Genomic DNA, 26,663 nt, shown 5'->3' with positions numbered 1-26,663 from the left:
CAGGGTTTGGTCAAGGTAAGGGATTGTTGTTCATTCATCAAAGGCACACCGGAACAACCAGGTTTTTAGGCTCTTCCTGAAGACTGCCAGGGTGGGCGCTTCCCTAATATCACTGGGAAGCAAGTTCCAGAGCCAAGGGGCCACCACAGAGAAGGCCCTCTTCCTTGTTCCCACAAGTCGCGCTTGCAACGGGGGCGGGAGCAAGAGAAGGGCTTCTCTGGAAGATTGAAGGGATCATGTAGGTTCGTAGAAAGAAATGCAGTCATGAAGGTAGGCAGGTCCCAAACTGTTTAGGGCTTTGTAGGTGATAACCTGCACCTTGAATTGGGACTGAAAAATAAACGGCAGGCAGTGGAGCTCCTTAAACAGTGGGGGTAGACTGCTCCCTATAATTATCTCCGGTTAGCAGTCATTGGACCAGTTGAAGTCTCCGGGCCATCTTCAAGGGCAGCCCTACGAAGAGTGTGTTGCAATAGTCCAATCTAGAGGTAAATAAGGCGTGAACTATTGTGGCCAAGTTAGACTTCATGAAGTACGGTCACAGCTGGCACACAAGCTTGAGTTGTGCGAAGGCCCTCCCAGACACTGCCGACACCTGAGCATCAAGCATTAGCACTGAGTCTAGGAGGACCCCAAAAAGCCAAGAAAGGTGACTTCCCATAGTAGACCACAGAGGGGTGTATTCAGCAAAACCATGCAGTATTTCTCTCTTCTGGACATTTGTAAGAAGATGTTTTCCCTGACTCTCCCTGCTTTACATCACAGCTTAAATTAATTGAATTTTATTACCGATGTGTTAATTTAGCATTGATCAGTTGATTTAATGGGCTTATTCTAGTTGAGAACAGTAAATAGGATGTCAGCCATTGTTTTACTGAATAGGAGAAGTGTACCTTTGTTGAATTACTGGTGATTTTTTTGGAGATGTCTAAAATTGCAGGTTTAGTTTCTCGTGTTATTTTGATTACACATTTTAAATTTACCATTATCAATTTCTTAGTGGATATATTAATAATTGTTATCTTAATAAATGCGGCAATATTCCTCTTACCAATTTTTTCATTATAATTTTAAGGGATAGGATTGTTCTGAGCAGGTCTTGGGGGAAAAACCCCACATTTTCAGCTTGTGGCATATCTCACACATTGTGGCCAGTAATATTTCCAGACTTCGCTCCTAAGCAGACTATCCTACTCTGTAGTAAATATAGCCCTAAGTAGAATTTGTTAAAATGGGTACTAGCTTTCAGAAGTTTGAAGCTCTGATAGATTGGCAGTGTGCTATTCCCCTAAGTTAAATTCTATGTGTTTTCCATTTGGACTAGATGTTTTCCCATTTGTCTCTACCCTCCAGCAACTGCTCCAAACCTCAGCTTACACTGTCCCACTTTTCTTTGCATCTTGACTGGCTCAGAGGATTTTTAGCCCAATTTGGTGCTGATGTTGCATGCCATGTCAATTAGCAGAGAGACATTTTGGTAGCTCTTTTCAGTGTGCCCCAGTGTGTCTCTGTAAAGCTCACACCACTTCGCTCTGAGTTCTGGTCTTTCAGAATTTGGAAGAAGGTAAGTATTGTCTGGAAGTTAAACTCAGTGGGTTTTATAACTTGCTTGAAAAGGGTGTAGCAGTGGGCTGCCTGCCATCTTTGTGCCAGATTTTCCTTTCCCATACGTGTGTATAGCTTGTTTTGGAAGGCAAGTTCATTTCTTTTTCTCTCTCCATATCTGGCAGCCTTTCTCTTTTTCTCCTGTGTTACTAAATGAGTTGGAGCAAAATAGTTCAGCTAGTGCTGTTGCAGCCTAACACTGTGAAAACCAGTTTGACCAAAGTTCCCAAAACTAGGGCTTCTTCAACTTTTCTACTTGGGACTTCTTTTGGTCTGAGGAATTTTTGAGTGACCTCAGATAAATAGGTATTAAAAATTAAACATTTACTGATAACAAATCAGCATTTGCAAAGTTTGCTAAATTGGCCTATTTTCTTTCTTTCTTTCTTTCTTTCTTTCTTTCTTTCTTTTATGAAACACAACTGAAGCATCTTCTGCAGAATCCATTGTAAACACTGCATAGCAGATTTGTGTAATTGTCTTAAACAGCCACTAGGTGATGTTCAGAAACTTTTTACCCTTGCCAGATTGTATGGGACCCCAATATTTGGGGTTCGGATCCACAATTCAAGAAGCAGTGCTGTACTACACTGTGGATTTCAAGAAAAAGAATATGAATTTGTAGGATTTGTTCTTCCATATGGTGTTTGCAGGATTGCAATTGACAGCATTCCTCACCATTTGCTATACCTGACAGAGCTGCTGGGAGTTGCAATCCAACAATGCCTGCACGGCTTCACCGCTCATTAGGCAGTTATGCCATCCTTCCAGCTCTTTCCTCTGTTGGAAAACAAAGTTGCCCAATTTCTCCTGATTAGAAGATCTCAGAATCTAGACCCTCTTCTCCAGACTCCAGAATGAATGAGAGGAATTTCCTGCTGAGAGCACTGTCTTGAAAGATTCTGTGTATTTTCTCATTCCTTAGATCTTTGTGTTTTTATGTGAATGCTGGACTCTGTGCATGTATGGTTGATGCTTAATATTTCAAGCTTAATGACATCATCAGGGCCCATAGCCTATGACATCATAAGAGGTCATCTATAGTTTGAGGTTTACGGCCTGAAATCTGAGTGCCTGGAACAGTCCTGACTTGGCAACTCTAGAGCTATGTGGGTTCAACTGGCAGATCAGTTAATTGCAGTATGCAGGGATGCCGTTGTGCTCTTCAAAAATGTGAAGCTAGTCTTCTGCATTGGCATACCCAACTGCTACACTGGAAGAAACCAAGTTCTGTAATGTGCATGAATTGTTAAACTCAGATTGATGTATTTGTTGTTTTGAGAAAAAAATGCGTTATCTACGTACTCTATTAATGGGGAAAGCTGGAGGTTATTCTGAGTTATGAAGCCCTGCTGACTTAGTTACTGTCTGTGTATCTGTAAGATGTCAAAACTTGATTTTTAAACAGTTCAAGTGAGATTTCCAAAATTGTGATTTCTGTAGCCATGAGTACTGACTTGACAGTGAATGCCCAAAGGCTTGTGTTTTGTTTTGTTTTGCTTTGTTTAAAAAGAAAATTCTTTCCCCATATTTACTCTCCAAATGGTACAATGTAGGAATATGTCCTGCAGAGAACAGGTGCAGTCTTTTACTTCCAATTTGCGAGTACCGTGCAGATTTTGCTTAGTGGACATAAGTAATTTCTAGGTTCACTCACCATTCACTGTGACATATCCAACAAAGATGTCTAACATGATGGAAAGTTTTGAGTACACAAAAATTACAATTGGACTGTTGCTTTTCCAAACCATTTGCCTTTTGAAATGGATTGTATTTAAGGATGGCACACTTCTGAGATAAAGATAGAACCCAAAAGAACATTATTATGTGCTTATGAGAGCAACCTGTGTTATTTAGTCCAAATGTCATGCAAGTTCATTGATCTTTTTATTGCTACCTAGCACCCCCATTTGAGGTAACTCAATAATTTAAACCTTTGCAAGGATGAGATATCTATCTATCTATCTATCTATCTATCTGCTGACTAGCGCTCTGTGGGTGGCATTCTGTTAGTGACACATGGAAATATAGCTCATTCTACAAATGTGAGACAAATTACTCACCAGGGCATAATGGATGTACTCAACAGAGTTGCACACTGCAGTTGTGCAAAGATATTGGATTCCAACTTCTGTGTGTGTGTGTGTGTGAAATATGTACCTAAATGGACACCAAGGTAGTTTCTTACACAAAAAAGGATCTTTTAATTTCATTTTGGTGCATTACTGTTCATTGTAGTTTATTTAGTACAAATGAAAATTGGCAGAATGTTCTTCAAATGTTGGCACATTATGGCTGGGATCCAATTTATGCCCTGCAGCAGCTTAGCTATACAATGTCATCAGTAGGAAAAAAGCTACAAACATAGCAGTCCTGAAGGCAGGAGGGCAGTGGAGGAATTGACTGCTTAGAGCTAGCAAATTTTGTTGGCCTTCACTTGTCATTGCTGTATGAATCCAGAAAAAGTGCAACTGCTTACATATTGTATCAACAGTCTGTACCATCTTGCACTAGTAGAAAAGTTGTTTAATAGATGCTTCCTTTGTACATAAGTGGGAGAATGATTGGATTTCTCTAGCAGTTTACCATCAGCCCTCTCAGTCACAGGTCTTAGGGGCTTGGGACCCTCATGAAAATGGAAAAAATGCAAATATCTGTAAACCCGTCCCCCCAACTTTTAATATCATTGACCATATTTAATACAGCATAGTACAGTACATATATTTAACATTTTTATTATTTACTGTGTTTTTTTGTTTTTTGTTTTTGTTTTTTTGTTTTTTTTTACATTTTCAAGTCTACACATATAGTTTGCTATTTTCTGCTATAGGCTGCAAAACTCTCCCCACAAAACCTCTTTTAATTATTAATGACAAACTCGTGAATAATCAAATCAGCAAAAGTTAAACCTGTGAAAATTGAGGTTTGAAAATGCACTGTCTTTCCTAGAATAAACAATATTCTCTCAACTTCAGTAGACAGTTGTTACCTCGCAAGAAGCAAGATTAGTTTTGCGGAAGTTCACTTTTTTCCTTTTAGAAATACTGGCATGGCTATATATGGACAAAGCAAGCTGAGACATATTATTGCAAGCTAGTAACATTTGTGGCTTTGTTTGCAATGTGAAAAATTGCACCTTCTACATCAATGGAACAACATAATTTGTTGTTTAATTACATGCTGTAGACGTCAGCTTTCAGTGTGACCTAGAGATTTGGGGTTAAATAGGAACACAGATGGATTCAGTGCAAGCTGCCAGCATTCATAAAATCTTAAATAACTAACTACTACATTGTCTTGTGTGTTGATATGGAGAATCAGCTTAAAAATTAAACTTGTCCTTCGCTTTACTATGCTCTGATTACCTAAACATGTTTAACAGTTAAAAACAAAGTCAGACTCGAGATCCATAAGAAATAAGACTTGGATTCTAAAACTGTCAATCCAGCCCTATGTTTATTTGCTTGATGTTGATTTTCTTCCCATGACAGGAGTTGGGGTCCTTTGCTTCTTATGTTATTAGAGCTCCTATCATTCCCAAACATTGGATGAAAAACCTAATTAGTCCAAGAATCACCTAGCTTTTCCTAGGAAGTTGTTAGGGAGGTTGTTGCTCAAATTGGTTTAACTTGGAGTGTTGTCCTACTAAGACAAATGAGACCTACACAAAAAGATTTGAACGTGGAATACTTCTGTTTAAGCTTCCAGCTATCTATCTCCTTCCATTTTATTATTATTATTCTTCCCAGGTTTCCTTCCATCTCTCAAATACCATATTTTGCCCACTGAACATGTTCAAGCTTTTGTTGGGCTATATTTTCAGTCACCCTGTCTTTAGAGTATTTTCCTTCTGAATAATATTGCTTTGAAAAGTACAAAGTTGATTTCTCCCTCTTGAATGTTGATAGTGTTGTTGAGTTTACTATGAATTTGTAAAGTTTAGATTCAAGGTAGTATGCTTGGCATTTGTTATTACCTAGGAATATCCTGCCGAGGCTAGTCAAAAACATAGATTTCAGAGTAAATTAACAGAGTAGATCACACATTTTTTGCAGTCAATGCTGCTATAGCTATAAGAGCAGTGTTCTAAATACACTACCACTGTTTCATATAGGGTTTTTCTTAAAGCATTGTATAAAATACATATGGTCTTAAAAAGGAAGTTGAATTCTCAACAGGTACTTAGTAATACACCATTCATTTGTCTGTTGTTGTTGTTGAATACCACCTGTTCATTAATTTGCTGAATAGCTAATGCCTAGACATTAACCACCCACTGCAAGTTTTTCTTCTTCCTGAAGTGTATTTCAAGCAGAACAACTCTGAACAAATAAAGAAAGAATAAGGATTTGAAAGCTGTTCCACTTTCAAACTCTAGTGTGATACCCAGGATTTTGCTTAATGGAACTACATCACACACATGAAATGATTTTGATGGTAGACTGGCGCCATTTTGAGAATGAGTTAGATATACCAGTCAGTGAAATCTAATCCCAATGAAAATGTGTGAATTATGTGAGAATTGTGATGCCATCTGTGTTAGGAACCCGAAAGACACTTCTAAGGTCCCAGAGCCTTATCTTTAACATGTCTGTCCAGAGGTGTTGACTTGTGACTTATTAATGGTGATTACATGGTTTGTTGTTGGAGTCAGTAGCAAATAGTTAATTAGGCAACAGAGTCCAATGCAACCATAATACAAGTTCATTCAAATTTGCTCATTTTGTTTGTTGTGGCTAGGCCAGGCCTTTTGCAGTGTTTCTGCACTGTAGTTCTTACAAGTGGAAGAATACAGTGATTTTGATTAAGTGAATCAAAACTCTGGCAGTGTTGGTTATTCCCCAGAACTTTGTTATGTGATTCAAGTCAGCAATGGCTTGTAAAGCTTTCATGGCAGTTTCTTGACTTAATTTATTCATTTGCCATTTCAAAACCATGACCCCCAAATACAGGCAGAGTATATAGTAACTGTCCCAAGTCTAGCCGAATAGTCTATAAAGATGCCAAATACTTAAAGGAATACACACGAAGGACATCCAAATGTCCATTCCATGGTATGTAACATGATTTTTGTTCCTTATTCATGTCATTTTCTAATTGATTCCATCTTGAAAACATGGAAAAGATTTATTAAACTGCAACGTTTGTTTTTGCGGGAGTTCTCATAGCACATTTTGCTATACTTTTTCAATGGATATCTCATAGGTTCTCAACCAATTCAATATACATTGTGGCAGCCACAAAAACAAAGTTTCTGGAGTATAATAACTATTTTCAAAGTAAGTAACACACAATTAAACAGGAAATAACACTTTCAAATCAGGAACAGAACATTTAAAAATGTTGCATAGTGTTAGCAGTAATATTCAAGATGCAAGGTAAAGTCCACAGTTCCAAAACTGGTCCAAGGATAGTCCAGATTCCAGAGAGCACGGGAGATCAAGGGTCTTGACTCAAGCACTGACATTGCAGCCAGCAATCAGGTAACACACTCCAGTCTCTTAAATCCTACTTCCACAGGTGTTACCTGTTGCTGGTTCTCTTCTTAGCGGAGGCCTTTCTTTCCTTAACTCCACAAATGCAGGAACAGGTAACTCCTTCTCAGCTAGCTCGGCAGAAGTCTCTTGCATTCGTTCTTAGATATTCCTTCAGGACATGGCTGAAGGAGTTGCAGTTCATTGCTAGGCTCCAGTTCTACCGCTGAGCCTTCTGTCAACATGCATCATCCTAGCTCTCCACACTATCCACAACAATCATTGGCTTCCTTTTAGGCTGAATGTGACTTGCTCATGGCCATCCAATTAAGTTCCATGGCTAAGTAACAATCAAATCCCAAATCTCCCAACATCCTAGTCCAGCAATTAAACCACTTTTAAGTTTCCGTGGAAATCCCGCATGTAAAGAAATCACCGCATTAGAGAGGGTGATTGACATCTGTCACACAGGCTTTGAAGATTGGAATCCTATTGATAGAGTGTGTCAGCATAAATATGCTAACATAGGTAATGGTGGTAGAAGTAGGAGACTATAAAGCATGTAAGGTATTGAGAAACAGAGTTTTACATCTAGTTTTTGCCATCACTACAGAACCCTGGGAAAAGTGCAATTGCTAGCTTGGTACATCTGTGAGATTCTAGTCAGTGACATATCATCATCACGGCAGGCTTTCTTAAGGATTTTGAGTCAGGGTAAACCCATTGTTAGTCTCATCTAGTTCGTCTCCATTGAAATGACTTGGACTTGTGTGTGCTCACAAATAACCTTAATCTCATTGATTTAGTGCTTCTGCTCCAAGTAGTAGTATCACTGGATTTAGCTGTGAATGCTCAAATCAGTAGAATTTCCCATTAATGTTGTAATAGGCAGTAGCTATGCACTGACTTTATGTATTTTATTAGTAGACACCTAAAATTACATCCAGGCAGAGATCTGAATGGCACAATAAAGGTTCAGATTTTCTTCCATTTGAAAGTGACATTTCAGCCAACTTGTTCTTATGCCCTGTCTAAACAAGCCAGATGGAATTCTGTGCAGTAATTTGATGCTGTTATGTCAGAGTCTTACAAAATGTGCTAGGTACCTAGCAGTGAGAAAACAAATCTTATGAACAAAGAGAGCTTAGCAATATGGGGGTGATGAGTGAAAAACACACCTGTGAGACCATCTGCTGTGTGCATTATAAGACACCTTATGCATACCTGCCAGCCTTCATCCTCCTGGGTGCTTCTTGTTGTTTCTCAAGGATTGCACAGATGGTTTCCGTGAAGCTTATCATTTGCTAAGCGTCATGGACGGGATGCCATTTATGCTTTGGTAAAGTACAGGAAAGAATGTAATTATCATCCCCTCAGTTTTCGATAAAAACAATATAAAGAAATCCTATTGCATCTTAGAGGCTGGGAAAAAGAAATATTTTACATAAAAATTCCTGGACTCTATTCCACTTCATCAGAAGCATGTGGATGAAAACTTACAGTACACATTTCTTTTTCTGAGCCTGAAAGATGGTGCAGGATTCTTTTATGTTGTTATATGAGTATTTATAACATGAAGATAGCTCTTGCTGCCTGCTAATTTGAATCTTAAAGAGCAGGCATGGGCAAACTTCAGTCCTCCAGGTGTATTGGAGTTCAACTCCGGCTGTTAGGAATTGTGGGAGTTGAAGTCCAAAACACCTGAAGAGCTGAAGTTTGCCCTGGAGAGTATGTAAGACTCTGAACCCAGACATGTTTTCCACTTGACCTTGATTTTTAAAAATTTGGGCCAGCACATCCGAAAAGCAAAGTTGATCAGAGCTTCACATTGTTAGACCACCATATAAAAGTTTTAAAGTTTCTTAACGGATGTTTCTTGCCGTGCTTTTACTCTTGATAATGAGTTTACGTGATATGAAGAAGGAATCTAAAGAGAAATTAGGTTTAGGGCCTGCCATAAATTATTGAATTGCAACTTCAGGTCTTCTTTAGCACTGGTTCTGCTGGCTTTGGCTGCTGGGAGTTGCAGTCCAAGAACATCAGAGGACTGCCTGTGTTGGGGAGAGGAGTCCTAATGTAAGATTATTGTCACCTGGCTTATTTTGTCTGAGAAACATCTGAAATACCTTCAAGAACTACTTGTGTGTAAGTGCCAAACATTTTAGTTATTGAATTGGCAGTTCCAGTCAACAGACATTCTTTCACTCTTTGGTTTTATTTTTCTGTTGAATTCAGGGATAATTTCTCCATTCCAGTTTCTTGTTGTTTCCCCCATTCTCTTCCTGTGGGCTCCTAGGAATTGTCACAGCTGGAGACAGGATATTGTTTGAGGTGGAGCGGTGTTACAAGGGCCAAGGAAATTTGAAGAGCCTTGTAGAGGCATAATATTTGACATTTAGTAGATATTCACATATGAGACTAACAAGAATCCCCTCAAATAAAATTGAAGAGCATTTAATTATTATTTGCTTTCTTACTGTAACAGGAAACTTGACTGGAGCCCCTTTACTAATCTAGATTGTTTAAATAATGTCTTGGATCACAACAAGCTCAACTAACTTGGCAGATTTATATACTCCTGAGATCTTTCCTAGCACTGTTATTTCACATATTCAAAAATCACACTGTTTCACATAAAGAAACTACAGATTTGTTGTTAGGTTCTGAGGTGTTCAATCTGGAATGGTCACTGACACATGACAGTCATCACTTGTTGACATGGACCTTGTTGTTGACAAAGCTTTTTTGAGCTTTCTCATAACTTCTTCATAGTCAAGAGTTCATAGACATTCATATGTGGCATTTGTTTCTCATCCCTTGGGGTTTTGATCCTTGATCTTATTTTGAGTGGCCATTGCATGTGGGCAAGCACTCATTTCTAGCAAACATGGAACTAATCAACACACATGTGTGAATTGGTCACAGCGTTTTGGGTTTGTTTTGTTTGGTTTGGTTTGTTTGGAGTTTTTGTTTTAGCCTCATGGAAAACAAGTAATTTCTCAAGTCCAGAAAAGTAATGTCTCATGCCTCATATCAAAAGTAAAATAATTTTGATGAAATATTTTTAAACAATCATCTACTATAAACAGTTTGTGCAAAGCTTAAGGGTATGTGACTCTTGGAAAAAGAAATCAGGAACTCAAGAGGAAGGTAGAGGCATGACATATTGAATTACAGGCAAGGTTTCATTCTTGGAATCTGCTTGGAAGAAGGCCCAGGAATGAAAATTGTGGTAAAATGTCACATGGGGAAAGGCAGTGAACAAAGAGGTAGAATAGGGGTGGGGAGAGCAGGTTTAGCAAGCTCTTAAATGTGGTTCAAGGTAAAATGAAATAATTCATCCATGTTAAATGTTTGGTCTGTGGCAAAGCAAGTTGGAAGGAAAAATATGAATGGAAAGCAAACGATAATACGAGATGCATGACAAATAAATGAGATCACAAAAGAGTGTTCGATTGCAAAGGAAGTGGACATTCAAAAGAAGAAAAGCCATAAAAAACCAAACAGCAAACAGTAAAAGGGCCCACAGTGAAAAAGGAGGAAATGGGGATTCACAAATGCCGATTTGTCTTGCATCCTACTATGTCTTGATCTTTACTACCAATTCTGTCTTGCCTCAGGTCATCTAGCACATGTCAAGGACTTCGGTAGGTTCAAAATAGATGATACTAGGCACAACATGCAGTTAAAATATGGAATTTGTTACTGTGAACTCTTGAAAAGGGGGCCTGACAGATTTCTGAAGGCTGGATCCGCCAGAGGCTATACATAGTGATGGCTACATGCTGCCCAGATTTCAGAGGTTGTGTTCCCCTGAAGACTACTTATTGGCCAATAACTGTGAGAGAGGACTTAATGTCTTGCTATAGCCTTCCCAGAGACATCTGGAAACAATCTCCTCCAACCTCCCTTCCTCCACCTCCTTCTTATATAACTATCAATAAAAGTAAAACCAGTTTAAAACATAATTATTAAAAAGAAACCAACAAATAGACATTACAGCAGATTATGCAAGGCCTCATTCCCTCGAGCAATCAGTCTTCAAATGTCTACCAAAACAAAATTCTTCACCTGTCTGCAAGTCTATCCTTTCTAGAAGGAATGGTCCAAAGTCTGGAAGTGACCACTAGGAGTAACCATTTGCTCCACCACCTTCACAATACATTTGGTGGGAACATGGGACAGGGTCTCCTCTGAACTCAAAACTTGGCCAACTCATATAGAGAGATACAATCCTTTGGGTGACCTGGGTTGGAGCCACATAGCACTTAACATACATTTTGTTTAGACTTTTATAGACAATTCATTTGATCAAGCAGGGCCATTGTGATAAGTAGAAGCAGGTATCAGTTCCTAGTTTTCTTCCTTTCTCCAGATTTATAATTAAGTGAGATGATATTCAATTTCTTTCCCATGTAATTCACAAAACTGAAGGAATTGAGTGTGATATAGAACATTCTCCCACTGGCACTGAGGTTTGGATTAGACAAAGAACCACAGGAATCTAGTCTGCTTTTTCTAATATTCTTCACAATGTCTTGGAAGGGAAAGAAGATTGGTATCCTTTTTCCACATTCGGGTCTTATAAGGAAACAAGAGTTTTTTCATGCTTATGCAGCAAATCACACTGCTATTTTTCTTTTCCAAACTGCAGAACAAAGGGAGCTAGTCATGGTGTGAATCTTCTCCTTTGCCAGAGGGCTAAGGTCACTTGTCCTTGGCAGGTGGACCAATGGGCACCTGCAGACAGTAGAAAGAGTGCTGGGAAAGTATGTGAAATTGAAGCTACAAACAGGCCAAAACATGCAAAACTAGTTGTTATTGAGATACTTTTATAGTCTTTAGGCACTATTTGCTGACATGAATAATTTGTTAGGATAGCAACAAAAGATGGTCAATGATTCTCAGCCCTTCTCATCAGAAACCAGTGCCTCTGATATGTTGGACCAGCAATTTTTTGTCCACCAATATTCAGTAAACTGGCAGTGTATGTGTGCCCTTTGGCTACAATTGTTACTTTTCTAGGGACCGGTAGCCAGTATCTCCCCAGCACTTTGAGTAGCGCTCTACTAAAAAGGAGGACTGTGTTCTCTTGTTCTGTTCTCTAGTCACTCTTAATAATTTAATCAAATGCAGAAATACTGTCAGGAATGTTTTTTCACTGAATCCCGGCTAATCAAACCGTCAAAAGTCAGACCAAAGAAAAGAGGACTAACAATAGCCTTCAAGAAGTATGTGATGTATCTGCTAAAACTACTAAAGGTGTCCTAGTGGTAGTAAAGTATTACTAGTAAATTTTGAAATGGGTGAATGTGCTCTTCTGTCTCTGTTGAAGCTTTAATGGTTAAAGACAGAATTAATGACAGGCTGTTTTGATTCATGACCTGCAGTTGTATTTAATTCATGGCTGTTGAAGCAAAGTTCTGTAGTTACAAGTTAAATTGCAAGTGAAACTTGTTAAATTTTACCGTTGTGTTTTGTTCTTAGGAATAGCTCCATTTTTAGGACAGTGTAGATTGCTATAATAATTAGTCTGACCCTCCCACGAATGTGTGCCCTTGTTACTGGACAGTATTGGAAACTTGTAATCCTTTTGTAGTGCTGTCTGTTTACCAGTTCATCATTTCAGCAGGAAGTCATTAGTCATAATTTTGTAACCTTGTATCTGAGAGGAAGATTTACTTTTCATCTGTCAATTGACCCGTGTTCTTTGCCTTCTTCAAATGGTCTTTACTACTTTAAAAAGTAATGTTTCTCCAGGTTCACAACATTAAATACCTTATACATAATTCCAGTTTGGGGTGGCTTAGATAGTTCTTTCTGATAGTTCAATAAATTCAAGATATTGTATGGCATTCCCTTTAGGCATAAGGTGTATATGAAACATAAATGAATGTCATTTTTAGATTTGGGTACCATCTCTGAAATTCAAAATACTTCCACTCCCAGGCATTTTGGATAAGACATGCTCAACCTGTATTGACAAACAGAAAAGTAAAGAAGAAAACACATTGTACATCTCTTCCATTTTCAAGGGGAAGACAAGCACAACATTCTTCCTGTTTTCATCTTTCCAAAAATTCACATCTCTTTGCTCACACATGGCTAGGGTTCTGGAAAGTATGGGAGAAAATCCTTGTATTTTCTCCCAGTTGGTTCTGTGAGCAAGTAGAAATTTTGCAGTGCGAGCAATCTGAGAGCTGCGAGACTAATACAGTATTTTTAAGATTATGCTTTTGGGCAGTGTACGGGCTATATGTTATTGGAAATTGGCATTTTAATGTTTATAGAAAGTCATTCATATGCATTCAGGAAATATATGTAAAGTAGAATAAAATGAAAATGAAATTTAAATCAGTTTTTGGTTTTGTTATCTTGGGGACTAACATCACAATTTGAATCAGTCTCTCCTGTTTAAACAACTGACTAGTTCAACATTGGGAAAGGAGTATGGCAAGGCTGTATACTCTCACCCAATCTATTCAACTTGTGTGCAGAATAGATCATGCGACATGCGGGGTTTGACAAATCCAATGCTGGAGTTAAAATTGCTGAATGAAATATTAACAACCTTAGATATGCAGATGATATCACTTCGATGGCCAAAAGTGAAGAGATGCTGAGGAGCCTTCTAACCAAGGTGAAAGAAAGAAAGTACAAAAGTTGGCTTGCAGCTAAACATAAAAAACCAAGATTATGGCAACTAGACTGATTGATAACTGGCAAATAGAGGGAGAAAACGTGGAGGCAGTGACAGACTTTGTATTTCTAGGCACAAAGATTACTGCAGACGCAGATTGTAGCCAGGAAATCAGAACATGTTTACTTCTCAGGAGGAGCGCAATAACCAATCTCAATAAAATAGTGAAGAGTCGCGACATCACACTGGCAATAAAGATCTGCATAGTTAAAGCAATTGTATTCCCTGTAGTAACCTATGGATGTGAGATCTGGACCATAAGGAAGGCTGAGCAGCGGTCTTTTAACTCCTGCCACCTCAGGCGGGAGCCCTGACAATTCGGCCATGCGTTGCGAAGCATTTGCTCGGTTCTTTGCAGACAAAGTCGCCTTGATCCGTTCTGGTCTGGACACCATGTTAAATGCAGTCTCTGAGGATGTGACACGAGCACCTGCTTGTCCCATTTTGATGGATTCTTTTCAATTTGTGAAGCCCGAGGATGTGGACAAGATACTCGGAGGAATGAGGCCCACCACGTCCATCCTAGACCCCTGCCCATCCTGGCTTCTGAAGGAGGCCAGAGGGGGATTGGCTGAGTGGGTAACGGTGGTGGTTAATGCCTCCCTTCAGGAAGGCAAGATTCCAGCTAGCTTAAAGCAAGCTATTATAAAACCGCTGTTGAAGAAACCATCATTGGACCCCACTAAATTTGACAACTTTCGGCCTGTTTCCAATCTCCCCTTTTTGGGCAAAGTCATGGAAAGCGTGGTGGCCTCACAACTCCAGGTATTCTTGAGAGACACGGATTATCTGGATTCGGCACAGTCTGGTTTCAGACTGGGACATGGAACTGAGACGGTCTTGGTCGCCTTAGTGGATGATCTGCACCGGGAGCTAGACAGGGGGAGTGTGTCCCTGTTGGTGCTCCTGGAGCTCTCAGCGGCCTTTGATACCGTCAACCACGGTATCCTTCTGGGGCGTCTTGCGGAAATGGGCCTCGGGGGCACTGTTCGGCAGTGGCTCCGGTCATTTCTGGAGGGCCGCACCCAGAAGGTGTTATTGGGGGACACCTGTTCAACGCCACAGCCTTTGACTTGTGGGGTTCCACAGGGCTCTATACTGTCCCCCATGCTGTTTAATATCTACATGAAGCCGCTGGGTGAGATCATCCGGAGTTTCGGGGTGCGGTGTCATCTGTACGCAGATGATGTCCAACTCTGTCACTCCTTCCCACCTGCTACTAAGGAGGCTGTCGAGGTCCTGAACTGGTGCCTGGCCGCTGTAATGGTCTAGATGAGGGCGAACAAATTGAAATTAAATCCAGACAAGACAGAGGTACTCCTGGTCAGTCGCAAGGCCGAACAGGGTATAGGGTTACAGCCTGTGCTGGATGGGGTCGCACTCCCCTTGAAGGCGCAAGTTCGCAGCTTGGGTGTGATCCTGGATTCATCGTTGAGCCTGGATCCCCAGGTTTCAGCGGTGACCAGGGGAGCATTTGCACAGCTCAGGCTCGTGCGCCAGCTGCGCCCGTACCTCGGGAAGTCTGACTTGGCCACGGTGGTACACGCTCTGGTCACATCCCGCCTTGACTACTGCAACACTCTCTATGTGGGGCTGCCCTTGAAGACGGCCCGGAAGCTACAGCTAGTCCAGCGCGTGGCAGCCATGTTACTAACAGGAGCGGGACGCAGGGAGCACACAACGCCCTTGTTGTTCCAGCTCCACTGGCTGCCGATCTGCTACCGGGCCCAATTCAAGGTGCTGGTGTTGGCCTACAAAGCCCTAAACGGTTCCGGCCCAAAATACCTTTCTGACCGCATCTCGGCCTATGAGCCCACGAGGACCTTGAGATCGTCTGGGGAGGCCCTTCTCTCGATCCCGCCTGCCTCACAGGCACGTCTGGCGGGGACGAGGGATAGGGCCTTCTCGGTGGTAGCCCCCCAGCTGTGGAACACCCTCCCTGCAGACATCAGACAGGCGCCCTCCCTTATGTCATTCCGCAAGAGCCTAAAGACATGGTTATTTGAGAAGGCGTTTGACTAAGTGCTACAACAATTGGCAATGACGACTGGAACGGAATATGGATTACGAGATTGGTTTATGATTCTAAGATGAGACAGCGCGGATGATTTAGTGTAATTTGTATTATTGTTGTATTATTGATAGTTATGTTGATATTTTGTTGTGTTATTGCCTTATTGTAAACTGTTTTTATATGTTGTACACCGCCGTGAGTCGCCCTAGGGCTGAGAACGGCGGTCAACAAATGCAGTAAATAAATAAATAATAAATAAATAAATACTTTTGAACTGTGGTGTTGGAGGAAAATTCTGAGAGTGCCTTGGACCACAAGAAGATCAAACCAGACCATACTCCAGGAAATAATGCCCAGCTGTTCACTGGAGGAAAAGATATTAGAGGCAAAGATGAAGTACTTTGGCCACATAATGAGAAGGCAGGAAAGGTTGGAGAAGACATTGATGCTGGGGAAAATGGAAGGGAAAAGGAAGAGGGGCCAACCAAGGGCAAGATGGATGGATGGTATCCTTGAAGTGCCTGGCTTGATTTTGAAGGAACTGGGGGTGGCCACAGCTGACAAGGAGCTCTGACGTGGGCTGGTCCATGAGGTCACAAAGAGTCAGAAGCGACTAAACAAATGAACAACAACTCCTGTTTGAAAATTGAAAAATCCTTTATGTTCTGTTGAAACACTTTGAATATTGTTAATACTGTCTGTTTTTGTTGAGGATCTTATAATAATATTTATGCATTGTTAATAAGCGCACACACACACAATTTGCAACAATATACATGTTTGAAGATGACTTTAAAGCAGAGCAGTTTTTATTGTCTGCGAGCCCAAAGAAATGATAGATCAACATCCTGTAAAGCTTACAATTGTTTATAAGCATTCTAAACTTTGATGTGGTTCACAGTCATGATTACCAGATTGTTCTGTTTGGGGTATAACTTTAATTTTCTACTGCAGAATTTATACAAATAGAACAGTAACAATCTGGTGTTGGAGTCTAGCACATGCGCTTCTTCATACTCCCCATACCCTCGAGTGTGGTCTTAGTTCATACTGCTCCTTGCCCATCAAGATGGGCATCAAAACTGAAAGTCTAAAGAAATGGTAATGCCTATTTTTGTAAGTTCTTATTAATAAAAGGGTAATGCAATCTAGCTTCACTCAGATGTACTTCATCAAGAACTTGCTGTTACCAAAAACACAATTGCTGTTGTGATCTTTCTTTGATCCACTTTGTACTGTTTCTCTTCAAGTCTTTTCTAACTTATGGGCAGAGGAGGACATAGGTAATTTTCATCGGTAAGCAAACAGTATTCCCCCCCCCCCCCCCAACCAATCGCTGATATATATTTTCTGTTCGTCGTGGGAGTTCTGTGTGCCATATTTGGTTCAATTCCATCATTGGTAGAGTTCAGAATGCTCTTTGATTGTAGATGAACTATACATCCCAGTAATTACAACTCGCATATGTCAAGGTCTATTTTCCCCCAAGAGCGCCTCAAGAGCACCCCTGGGCAAAATCAACTATACTGCAAATGCTTACTTTGCGTAATGGGTTGAGCTACCCCTGCTTATGGGGACCCTAAGACAAACCTACCATAGAGTTTTCTTGGAAGAATTTGTTCAGAGGGTGTTTGGAGAGGGCCTTCTCGGTGGTGCCCCCCCCCCCCCAAGCTCTGGAACTCTCTCCCTAGGGAGACCAGATTAGCACCATAATTCCTAGCCTTCCTATACATAACCCATTTTTGACCCTTGCACTTTTACTGTTGTCCCTATCCTGGAGTTGTACTATATTAATCTGACTTGGCCCTTTCAGCCTTAATTTATCACCTACCTCTCGCACTTTATCATCAGCCCTGTTCAGGCAGTTGTATTACACAAGCCTTCCCTCACCCCTCAATTCAGGAATGTCCATTATGCGTGGCTACTGGTTGTTGTATGATGACTTATGTTTTTCATGATGTGTTATGGTGTTTGTATATTTTATTTTGTATATTTTAACTCTGTTTGATTGTGCTTAGACTCATGTAAGCCTCCCTGAGTCCCTTCTGGGAGATGGTGGCGGGATACAAAAAATAGTTACTGCTATTCTTCTTCTTATTATTAATAATAATAATATTAATATTTATTTATTTATTTATTTACTGCGTTTATATACTGCAATTCTCAGCCCAAGGGGACTCATTGCGGTGTACAACATAGAAAACAAGTGCAAATTATAAAACATAGTGTAAAATAATCCACAATTCATCATTATCAGAAAAACATCTCATCAAAACATCAACATTATTACAAAAGCCATTCCGAGTCGTCTCATCGTCAAACCCACAATCCGATATCATTTCCATTGTTCCATTCCTATGGTCAAATTTCCAGTCATTGCACTTCTTGATCAAATGCCTTCTTAAACAGCCAAGTCTTTAACTTCCTGCGGAATATCAACAGGGAGGGAGCTAGCCTGGTTTTGCCTTATGAGGCTGAAAGAGTGTGACCTCCCCAAGATCATCCAATTGACTATCATGTTTGAGCAGGGACTTGACCCCAGTACTAGAACCACTATACCATGCTGCAGGCCCGTAGCCAGGATTTTGTTTCGGGGGGGGGGAGCTGAGTTTGATTCGGGGGGGGAGGGGGCTGAGTCTAAGTGAAAGATGGTCTACCCTAGCAAACCTTTTGTATCATTACCCCAATACCCTCATGCATATGGGATATATTGAGCATGGTGATCAGATCATGATATGAATAACATAACAGTTTAAATAATGTACCAGTGAGGCCTTCTCACAGACCACCATGAGAATTTAGGGGGGGGGGGAGCTGAAGCCCCCCAAGCCCCCCCCCCCCCCCCGCTACATGCCTGCCATGCTGGCTCTTACATCCATTAAGATAATGTATATTTGAAAATCTTTTATAGGAAAAATTTACAGACAGGAAAAAATAGGTCTTTGTTATACCTTCCTTGTGTTAGGGAAAATAATGTTTTTCTCTCTGGCTGAGAGATGGAAAAGAAATTCAAATCAATTCATTGCAATTGTCAAAACTGAGCCACAAATAAAGGCGATTGAACTACAAATAATACTTTGTTTTATAATCTAAATATTTTAAACTAATAAGCAGTATGGTGCTAAACCTGAAATAGAGAATTTTAGAGACCTGATTTCTTTTAAAGAGAGGATAACATTTCCTATATTGTGGAAAACACTGAAATATCCTCAAGTGCAGCTTTTGGATAACCAGCAACTAAAGTGTCCTGTGATTTATTTCTTACATTACCTTTGAACTCTTTGAGATGTCATTAAACTACTAATCTCGAGATGGCTGTTAGTTAACATATGAAGGCACTTTCTCCTCTTGCAATCCCACAATAAAGCTCCCAACATGATGTTATCTGTGGAACAGGCTGCCTAAACAAATTTGCCAGATAGTTAAAATCAAATCTGAGGGTGGGATTATTCCAGTCTATTAGAAACTACTAAACTTCACGATACAGGGGCTATTATCCGACTAGTTGTAAGGAATTTCTGTTTTATGAAGCAATGGTGACACAAAGACTGCAGTGTGTAAGCTCTCTCCCGCACCGAACACTTTCACACTGCAATTTAGGAGGCGTGCAGTTCAGGAAATTGCTGGCTTAGGCTGAAGCGCAGTTTTACTGCAAGAAAAATTTTATTTGTCACTCAAGTAATTGGCAGTTTTAGTGCCTTGTTAGTAATTACTTTATGAACAAACTAATGTCTAAACTAATGCCTCTTACACTTATCTACCTTTGCTGGAGTTGCTAGTAAAACTGACACCTAGATCCTCCTGCAATGTTGGTGAAAGATAATTTTTTGTTTAACTAAGATCTTGCATTGAAGAATTAAACTTAAAATAGCTACACCAGCCAGGCAGAAGACTGAAACTCCATGCTGAATTAGAACAATGTCCAAGGTGTAAAAAAACAGCCGTTCTTTTTACACATCTGGTGTGAGGGCCCCTTAATCCACAACTTCTGGCTGCTTTTTTTTAGCCAGTTTTTTTTGTTTTTATTTTAATGAGTGGTAATTAATCTCAGCCTTCCAACTTCCCTTAAGTGCTTATATGGGCCTGCAGTTGCCAGACATCCTGTTTAAAACAGAAACAACTTATTTTGAAGGAACAGTAAGTCAATGTGTTCAAAAAATAGAACAATTTTAGCATAATTGAAGGTGGGCAAGTCAGCTTCTCTCTGTCTTCAGAAGAGAACTTGATAACCATATTATAATCTTTTTCTTTCTTAAAGTTTTCCTGTTTTGAATATTAGATCAATAGACAGGCTTGGAAGTGGCATTAGGCACTTGTGACCAATTTTGTATTATTAATCCCATTTCTATCCAACATGCTCCTCAAAGCGATATACAATTTTAAAATAATGTCTTGATAATCTCAAATTGAAAATAGGCCTTTATTCCAAGCTTCAGCCTCCTGCAAACCATTATTCAGCATTGACCACAATGCCTTGATCTGGCATCATTTTGAGATGTTGTGGGAAATTTAACATGGTTACTCACAACCATCTGCCACTGCCATCAGATAAAGTGCAGCCAGTCTTCTGTATCCACAGATTCTTCATGCAAGGATTCAACTATCCATCCATATTTGCAATTTAAGGGACACTATTCGAAGGGACTTAAATATCAACAGATTTTGGTATCCACACAGTGTCCTGGAGCAAAACCCCAACCTATTCCAAGGACCCATTGTACCATTTCCTTAACAAGCCATGTGATTGGAATTGTTAAAGGATTACTTTATTTTCTTTCATTGGTTATTTTATTCTCTTCATTTTTCCATTGTTTTTATCGAATTCGAAGCTTATTTCAGCCCTTAATTCTGCTATTCATATTGTTCTCTTCCCTCATATACCGATTAACTCATTCATCATTTTTTACCATCCCAAGTCACTACTGTTATTCATTGTAAAGGTCTTGCTTATAAGATTCTTCATGATCTTGTCACTCCTTAAGTCCTTGAATTTCTCCTCATTTCTTCTTTACTTTCTGCACAATCTAACCTTCTGACTCTGCTGTCTTTTCTCTCTTGATTTACTCTGACTTTTTCTTTGGCTTGGAAGTTGCTGCTACTCATAAGCTGTCTTTGGTCTTGTCACTTGCGTGTTTGGTTCTGTGTATTGTTCTTCATCACTCTGCCTCTATTGTTGTAGTTCTTCATGTGTAGGACTTTTCCACCCTCCCTCTAAAATTGTGCTGGATTCATCTTTCTTTCATTTTTATTAAATCTTCAGTAAAAAGACCTTCTTGCTTCCTTTTCCTATGAATTTCCTACTAGTACAAACATTAGAAGTATGCTTTCATTTTCTTACATATTGCTTTGTTGAATCCTTTTCTTCCTTTTCTGTGCTCTTTTACTCTCATGACCTTTGCATCTTTTCCTTTTGTTTGTTTGTTTGTTTATCATTTCTTTTTTAGAAGCAGAGCAATGAGGAACAATACACATGGGAGGTTGTTTTTTTTTTAGTGTTTCTCAGCATCCAGTACATGTTAGGGGCTCATATAAATCATACATGACAATTAAAGCTATTTTCAAAATTTATTTACATTTGAAAGGGATTTCAGTTGCATACAATAACATTCCAATATAACAAAAACAAGAAAAGAAAAGAAAACCACATAAGTCATAGTTAAAGGTAAGGTTTCTTCTTGACATTAAATATAGTTGTGTGCGACTCTGCGGGGTGGTGCTCATCTCCATTTCTAAGCCGAAGAACCGGCATTGTCTGTAGATGCCTCCTAGGTGATGTGGCCAGCATGACTGCATGGAGCACCATTACCTTCCTGCTGAAGTGGTACCTATTGATCTACTCACATTTGCATGTTTTTGAACTGCTAGGTTGGCAGAAGCTGGGACTAACAACAGGAGCTCATCCCATCTGTGGATTCAAACCACTGACCTTCTGATCAGCAAGTTCTGCAGATTAGCGGTTTAAACTGCTGCACCACCACGGCCCTACCTTAGTCACAAGTTTCTCAAAATGCTGACCAAATGCCCAAATACAAGTCCATTTGTAAATTTTGTCTGTATGGAATAATTTCAGATGTTATGAGCATTGTTAAAGCTTCTGTCCATTGGATTCTCTGCTTGACCTACTGAGTAATCTTAGGCAAGTCACACACTCTCAGCCCCAGATACCTTTTGAATGAGGTAGGCATTCCTTTGGCTTGCCATAATTTAGAAACAACTAAATAGAAACAATTAAAACACACGTAGCAACAAGAAGGAAGTATCAATCTTTTGGCAGTCAAAATGGCATGGAAAATACACTTCTGACGGACATTTGTTAATTTCTAAAGAGTAGGTAATTTATTCAAAAGAACATGACCCTGAATATCAAGGAACTTTCCAAAGCAAAGGTCAAAATAGTCTGCGTGAAGAAAACTAAGGATGCATTTACACTGTAGGATTAATGCAGTTTGACACCACTTTAACTGATAAGGCTTAGTGCTTTAGAATAATGGAAATAATCGTTTGGTGAGGCAATGGCACTCTTTGGCAAAGAACCTTGAATAAAAGTACATCTCCTGTGATCAGTGCCAAACTGCATCAAATAATGCAGTTGCGTGCAAAGAGAGACAAGAAATGGGGAGCAGGGTTCCCTAGGAGGATGCTTGGTAATAGACAAGGATGAAGCTCCCAGTCTCCCTCGTCCGTCAACATCCAGATCATTTCTCCAGCTGTATTCCTGAGTAGACAAGATAAATATTTAGTTTTGACATCTTAGGGAAATTATGTTTTCTTTGTAAACGGCTGAATATGACTTAGACTATTCTGCAGCCTTGTAACTTCTCCAAGTCAACACCTTCATATGAGAGATACCTTTTTGTTAATGTAGATTCCTCACTTAGAAATAAAAATATTCCTTTTAAATTCTCTCAACGCAATCTTTCATGTGCCTCCCAAGGGAATGGAGGGGGACAGAACTGAAAGAGCAACCAAGTCCTCAGCAATATTCTACTTAGTTACTCATCATGAGAATTTAAATCAATGGGTGTTAGCAACAAGTATAAATGATTTTGGATGGGTCTCCTTACTTTAAGTGAAGAAGTCCAAAACTTAATACAAGATAGCACATTTGTACGATGCCTAATAAGAAAATTTGTAAGGCCAAACCCTGCCTCTGAATAGAATTTGCACTCCTTTCATAAAGGTTTTATAAACCCAGTTAGTCTACAATGCACTTTCTATTGACTCTGAAACACTTCCAGATAGTGGTTCAGTGTCTGTTTCTCTGTATTTCCTTTTAGTTATAGTATATTTCCTTATAGTTATAGATTATAGTATATTTCCTTATAGTTATATGTATTTCCTTATAGTTATAGATTCCAGCCATGAAAGCCTTCGAGTTAAAGTATATGTATTCATTTTCCACATGCATAATCCATGCTATATGTACTTATACACACACACACACACACACAAAGATACACACACATACAATTTCTGATCAGTAGCCTATATCTAAAAACCTATTGTACAATGCAATGCACAGCAATTTTAGGTACTTCATAAATATTTTTAGGGTGTTGGTCAGCATTCTTTCATATAGAACTCTGCTTCGTGGAAACCTTTGTTTCTCAGGAAATGTAGTTACTTTATACCTTGTGTGAAAACAAATGTGTATTGATTGATTGCTATTTTGCTTTTTGATACATAGGACAGGCAACAAGATTTCAGACATCCTGCCGGAACACCTGAAGCCATTTCAGTCTCTAGAAACATTAGACCTGAGCAACAACAATATTTCTGTTCTGAAGACAGGAACATTTCCACCTTTAGTGCTCAGACACCTGTAAGTAAAAATGTTGTTTAAAATAATAATAAAAATATTTTCATCTGATCCAAATTTTCATTATAATGTATATGAATTTATATATGGAGGGCAGGGAAATTCTGCTAAGGGAGAGGTTAAGATATCTCTTCACTGTAATCAATATTTCTGCCGTTGTAAGGTTTTTCATTATTGTGTCACAATTAGTCATGGATCCATTGAATACAATGACGTTCTCTTGCTGTAAGAGGGTCCTGCATTTAGTCCCTCAACTATTTCTCAATTTTATTTCTCTGATTTTGTTTTATCTGACATTAGTTTGCTGAAAATATCAGTCAATTGATAAAATAATACAGTGATAAAACCTGGAGACTACAATAGAAAATGGTCTTGAAAATTTTCAGTGTCATATTTTTTAACTGAGTTGGTCAATTCTTAAAATACTTGAATTTATCATTTCTGTTGAATCAACAAAATATTTCTCCATCTTTTAAGAACTAGTTAAAGTATTGTGGAAGATTAAAGGTGCTCATTAAGATGTTCAATTGGAAATAATAGTTACCAGGAAGCAGAAATGAGGTATTATTGTAAAATCCTCCAGCATTTCCAAGATGGTAATTCTGTCATTATTTCTACAGCCACATCAATAATAACCGAATCGTTTCCTTGGAACCTGGCACTTTTGACAATTTATCTAGTACACTTCAAGTACTGAAACTGAATAGGAACCGAATTTCAGCAATTCCACAAAAAATATTTAAACTCCCTCATCTCCAGCATCTGTAAGTGAAGCCTCTAACTACCTAATTGTTTTAAATTAATGTGGGAATGGTCGAGCCTCAGTATGGGTAGTAACCACATAAGGGCAGAGGTGTTTTGGATTGTTCAGAAGCACAATTCATGTGATTCAGTCTTGTTCTACAGTTTTTATTTAGTTTGATATGTTTGCTTTGACTTGAGAGGCCTTTCTCTACTTAGAACTTTCCAGATGTGTTGAATGTTAGGTCCCACCACCCCTAGTCTGCATAGCTGAAACATCTGAAGGTGACAAGATTAGGAAAATCTGACCTTGAATATGCCAACATAGTCATTTATTGTGTTGTCCTGGTGCATTAGAAAGTTGTAGTATTTCCTTTTTTTTCTTCTTTGCCATTTCCAGTAAATTATTTATAAAATGATATGAAAGAAGTAGAGAATAGCTTCTGAGTGGAGAAGCTTGATTTGCAGATACAAAAAAAGTTGCTCTGAGGGTTGATGATTGAAATGGGGTAAGCATAAAATGGGTTTGTGCAAAGAGGAGAGATAGAAAAAGAATGAAATGGGAGTTAAGGGGAGCCAAGGATAGAAAGGGAATGGTCGAGCATCAATACAGGTAGTAACCACATAAGGGCAGGGGCTTTCTAGAGGTATGGAAGAAAGTCAGTCCAAAAAAGAGGAGAACGAAGTAGTGGTGGTGGTTGAAGCCTGCATGAAAACACACAAACAAGACATGTTTTGTGGACTGAAAAGAATTGTAGCTACTTGATTTTTCGTTGTATGTAACAGAAATGGAAAAGGAAGCCATTGGGGAAAGTTGTTGATTGCATCAGGACTGAAGAACATTTTGGATGTTTGATGAGAAGGGCGCAGAGATGGTTCAGAATGGGTAGATAATGTGTGCAGTTGGAAACTTGAGCTTTGTTTGGGAAGTGGGTGTTTGCTTTAATTAACTTGGGATATTTTTCCCCCAGAGAGATGAACCGCAACAAAATTAGAAAAATAGATGGACTTACTTTTCAAGGACTCCCTTCTTTAAAATCATTAAGACTACAAAGAAATGGACTAGCTAGGCTCATGGATGGAGCTTTCTGGGGATTAAGTAACATGGAAATACTGTAAGTATGTAGTTCTCTAGTATTCAAAGATGAACTTTTTTTGCATTCTGTAGTTCAATTTCTTGTTTGGGGTTTTGTGATGTTACCAATATAAATGTGTTGATTATTGTCTTTAATTTTTTTTTCTGGCTTCTGTATCCTACTACATGAATGATTGCTATCTTGTTAAATAAAAGGTAAAACCTGGAATTTTATTTTTATATGTGCAGGCAGCTGGATCATAACAACCTAACAGAGATTACCAAAGGCTGGCTTTATGGCTTGCTGATGTTGCAGCAGCTCCATCTTAGCCATAATACTATCAGCAGGATCAACCCTGATGCCTGGGAGTTTTGCCAAAAACTCAGTGAGCTGTGAGTCGTGGTTTTGTATTTTTAAAACTTTCTTCCATTTTTAAGAGTAGATTACAAGCCAAGGCATGACCTACTTGCTATTGATCTGTGAGTTTTATTTTTTTATAATCTGGTTGCAAAGTTTCCAAGATGACAAGACTTTTGTGTGTGTGTGTGTTTGTATCTGTGCGAGAGCAAAAGAGGGAATACCAGTATGTGTGTTTAATACAATCATAGTTTTAGTAAGAAACTGAGCTGGTTTTGAGTTTTCCTTTCTTTATAGGAGCTCAGTTTGGCCTTTGTGACTGTAATTTTCACATAAAGCTGATTTTTTCAATAATATTATACAAACTGTAAAATGATGCACAAACATACTTTAAAAGTTATGCAGGTGAAACTAATTAAGGAATAGTTTCTTATTCTGTTTACATACCTTATTAAGTGTTGATTAAAACAAATATTTCTCCCCTTTCCAAATCATAGGGATTTAACGTACAACAATTTAGCAAGACTAGAGGATTCAAGTTTTGTTGGCTTAAGCCTGCTATTGAGACTGAATATTGGAAACAACAAAGTAAGCTACATTGCTGACTGTGCCTTCCGGGGACTGACCAGTTTGCAAACCTTGTAAGTTTCAAGATATCCCGAAAAGGTCAAAAAAAAAAACCCACAATTTTTTGATTCTAAAGTGTGTTTTAGTTAGGTCTGAGAAGCATGATAAGGGAAACTATGGGTGCATCTACACGGTAGAATATATATAGTTTAACACTACTTGTATTGTCATAGCTCATTGTTTTGGAGTCATGAGAGTTTTAATTTAGTGTAGCAGTTAAAATGGTGCCAAACTGCATTAATTCTATAGT

At 39.1% G+C, this 26,663-nt stretch overlaps 1 protein-coding gene across 1 annotated transcript in view; it reads left to right on the top strand.

The window, feature by feature from the left end:
* The window catches only part of LRIG3 (leucine rich repeats and immunoglobulin like domains 3), a 68,447-nt gene that overhangs the window by 25,326 nt on the left and 16,458 nt on the right, over window positions 1-26,663 (top strand). Inside the window, exons 4-8 of the mRNA XM_060777550.2 lie at window positions 23,481-23,615; window positions 24,233-24,376; window positions 25,325-25,468; window positions 25,678-25,821; window positions 26,284-26,427. Coding sequence (XP_060633533.2) covers window positions 23,481-23,615; window positions 24,233-24,376; window positions 25,325-25,468; window positions 25,678-25,821; window positions 26,284-26,427 — 711 coding nt within the window. The remainder of the gene's footprint in view (window positions 1-23,480; window positions 23,616-24,232; window positions 24,377-25,324; window positions 25,469-25,677; window positions 25,822-26,283; window positions 26,428-26,663) is intronic.

This window comes from Anolis sagrei, chromosome 5, assembly GCF_037176765.1.
Source record: "Anolis sagrei isolate rAnoSag1 chromosome 5, rAnoSag1.mat, whole genome shotgun sequence".
Classification (NCBI taxonomy): domain Eukaryota; kingdom Metazoa; phylum Chordata; class Lepidosauria; order Squamata; family Dactyloidae; genus Anolis; species Anolis sagrei.
This window is presented reverse-complemented; position numbering and strand designations above follow the sequence as displayed.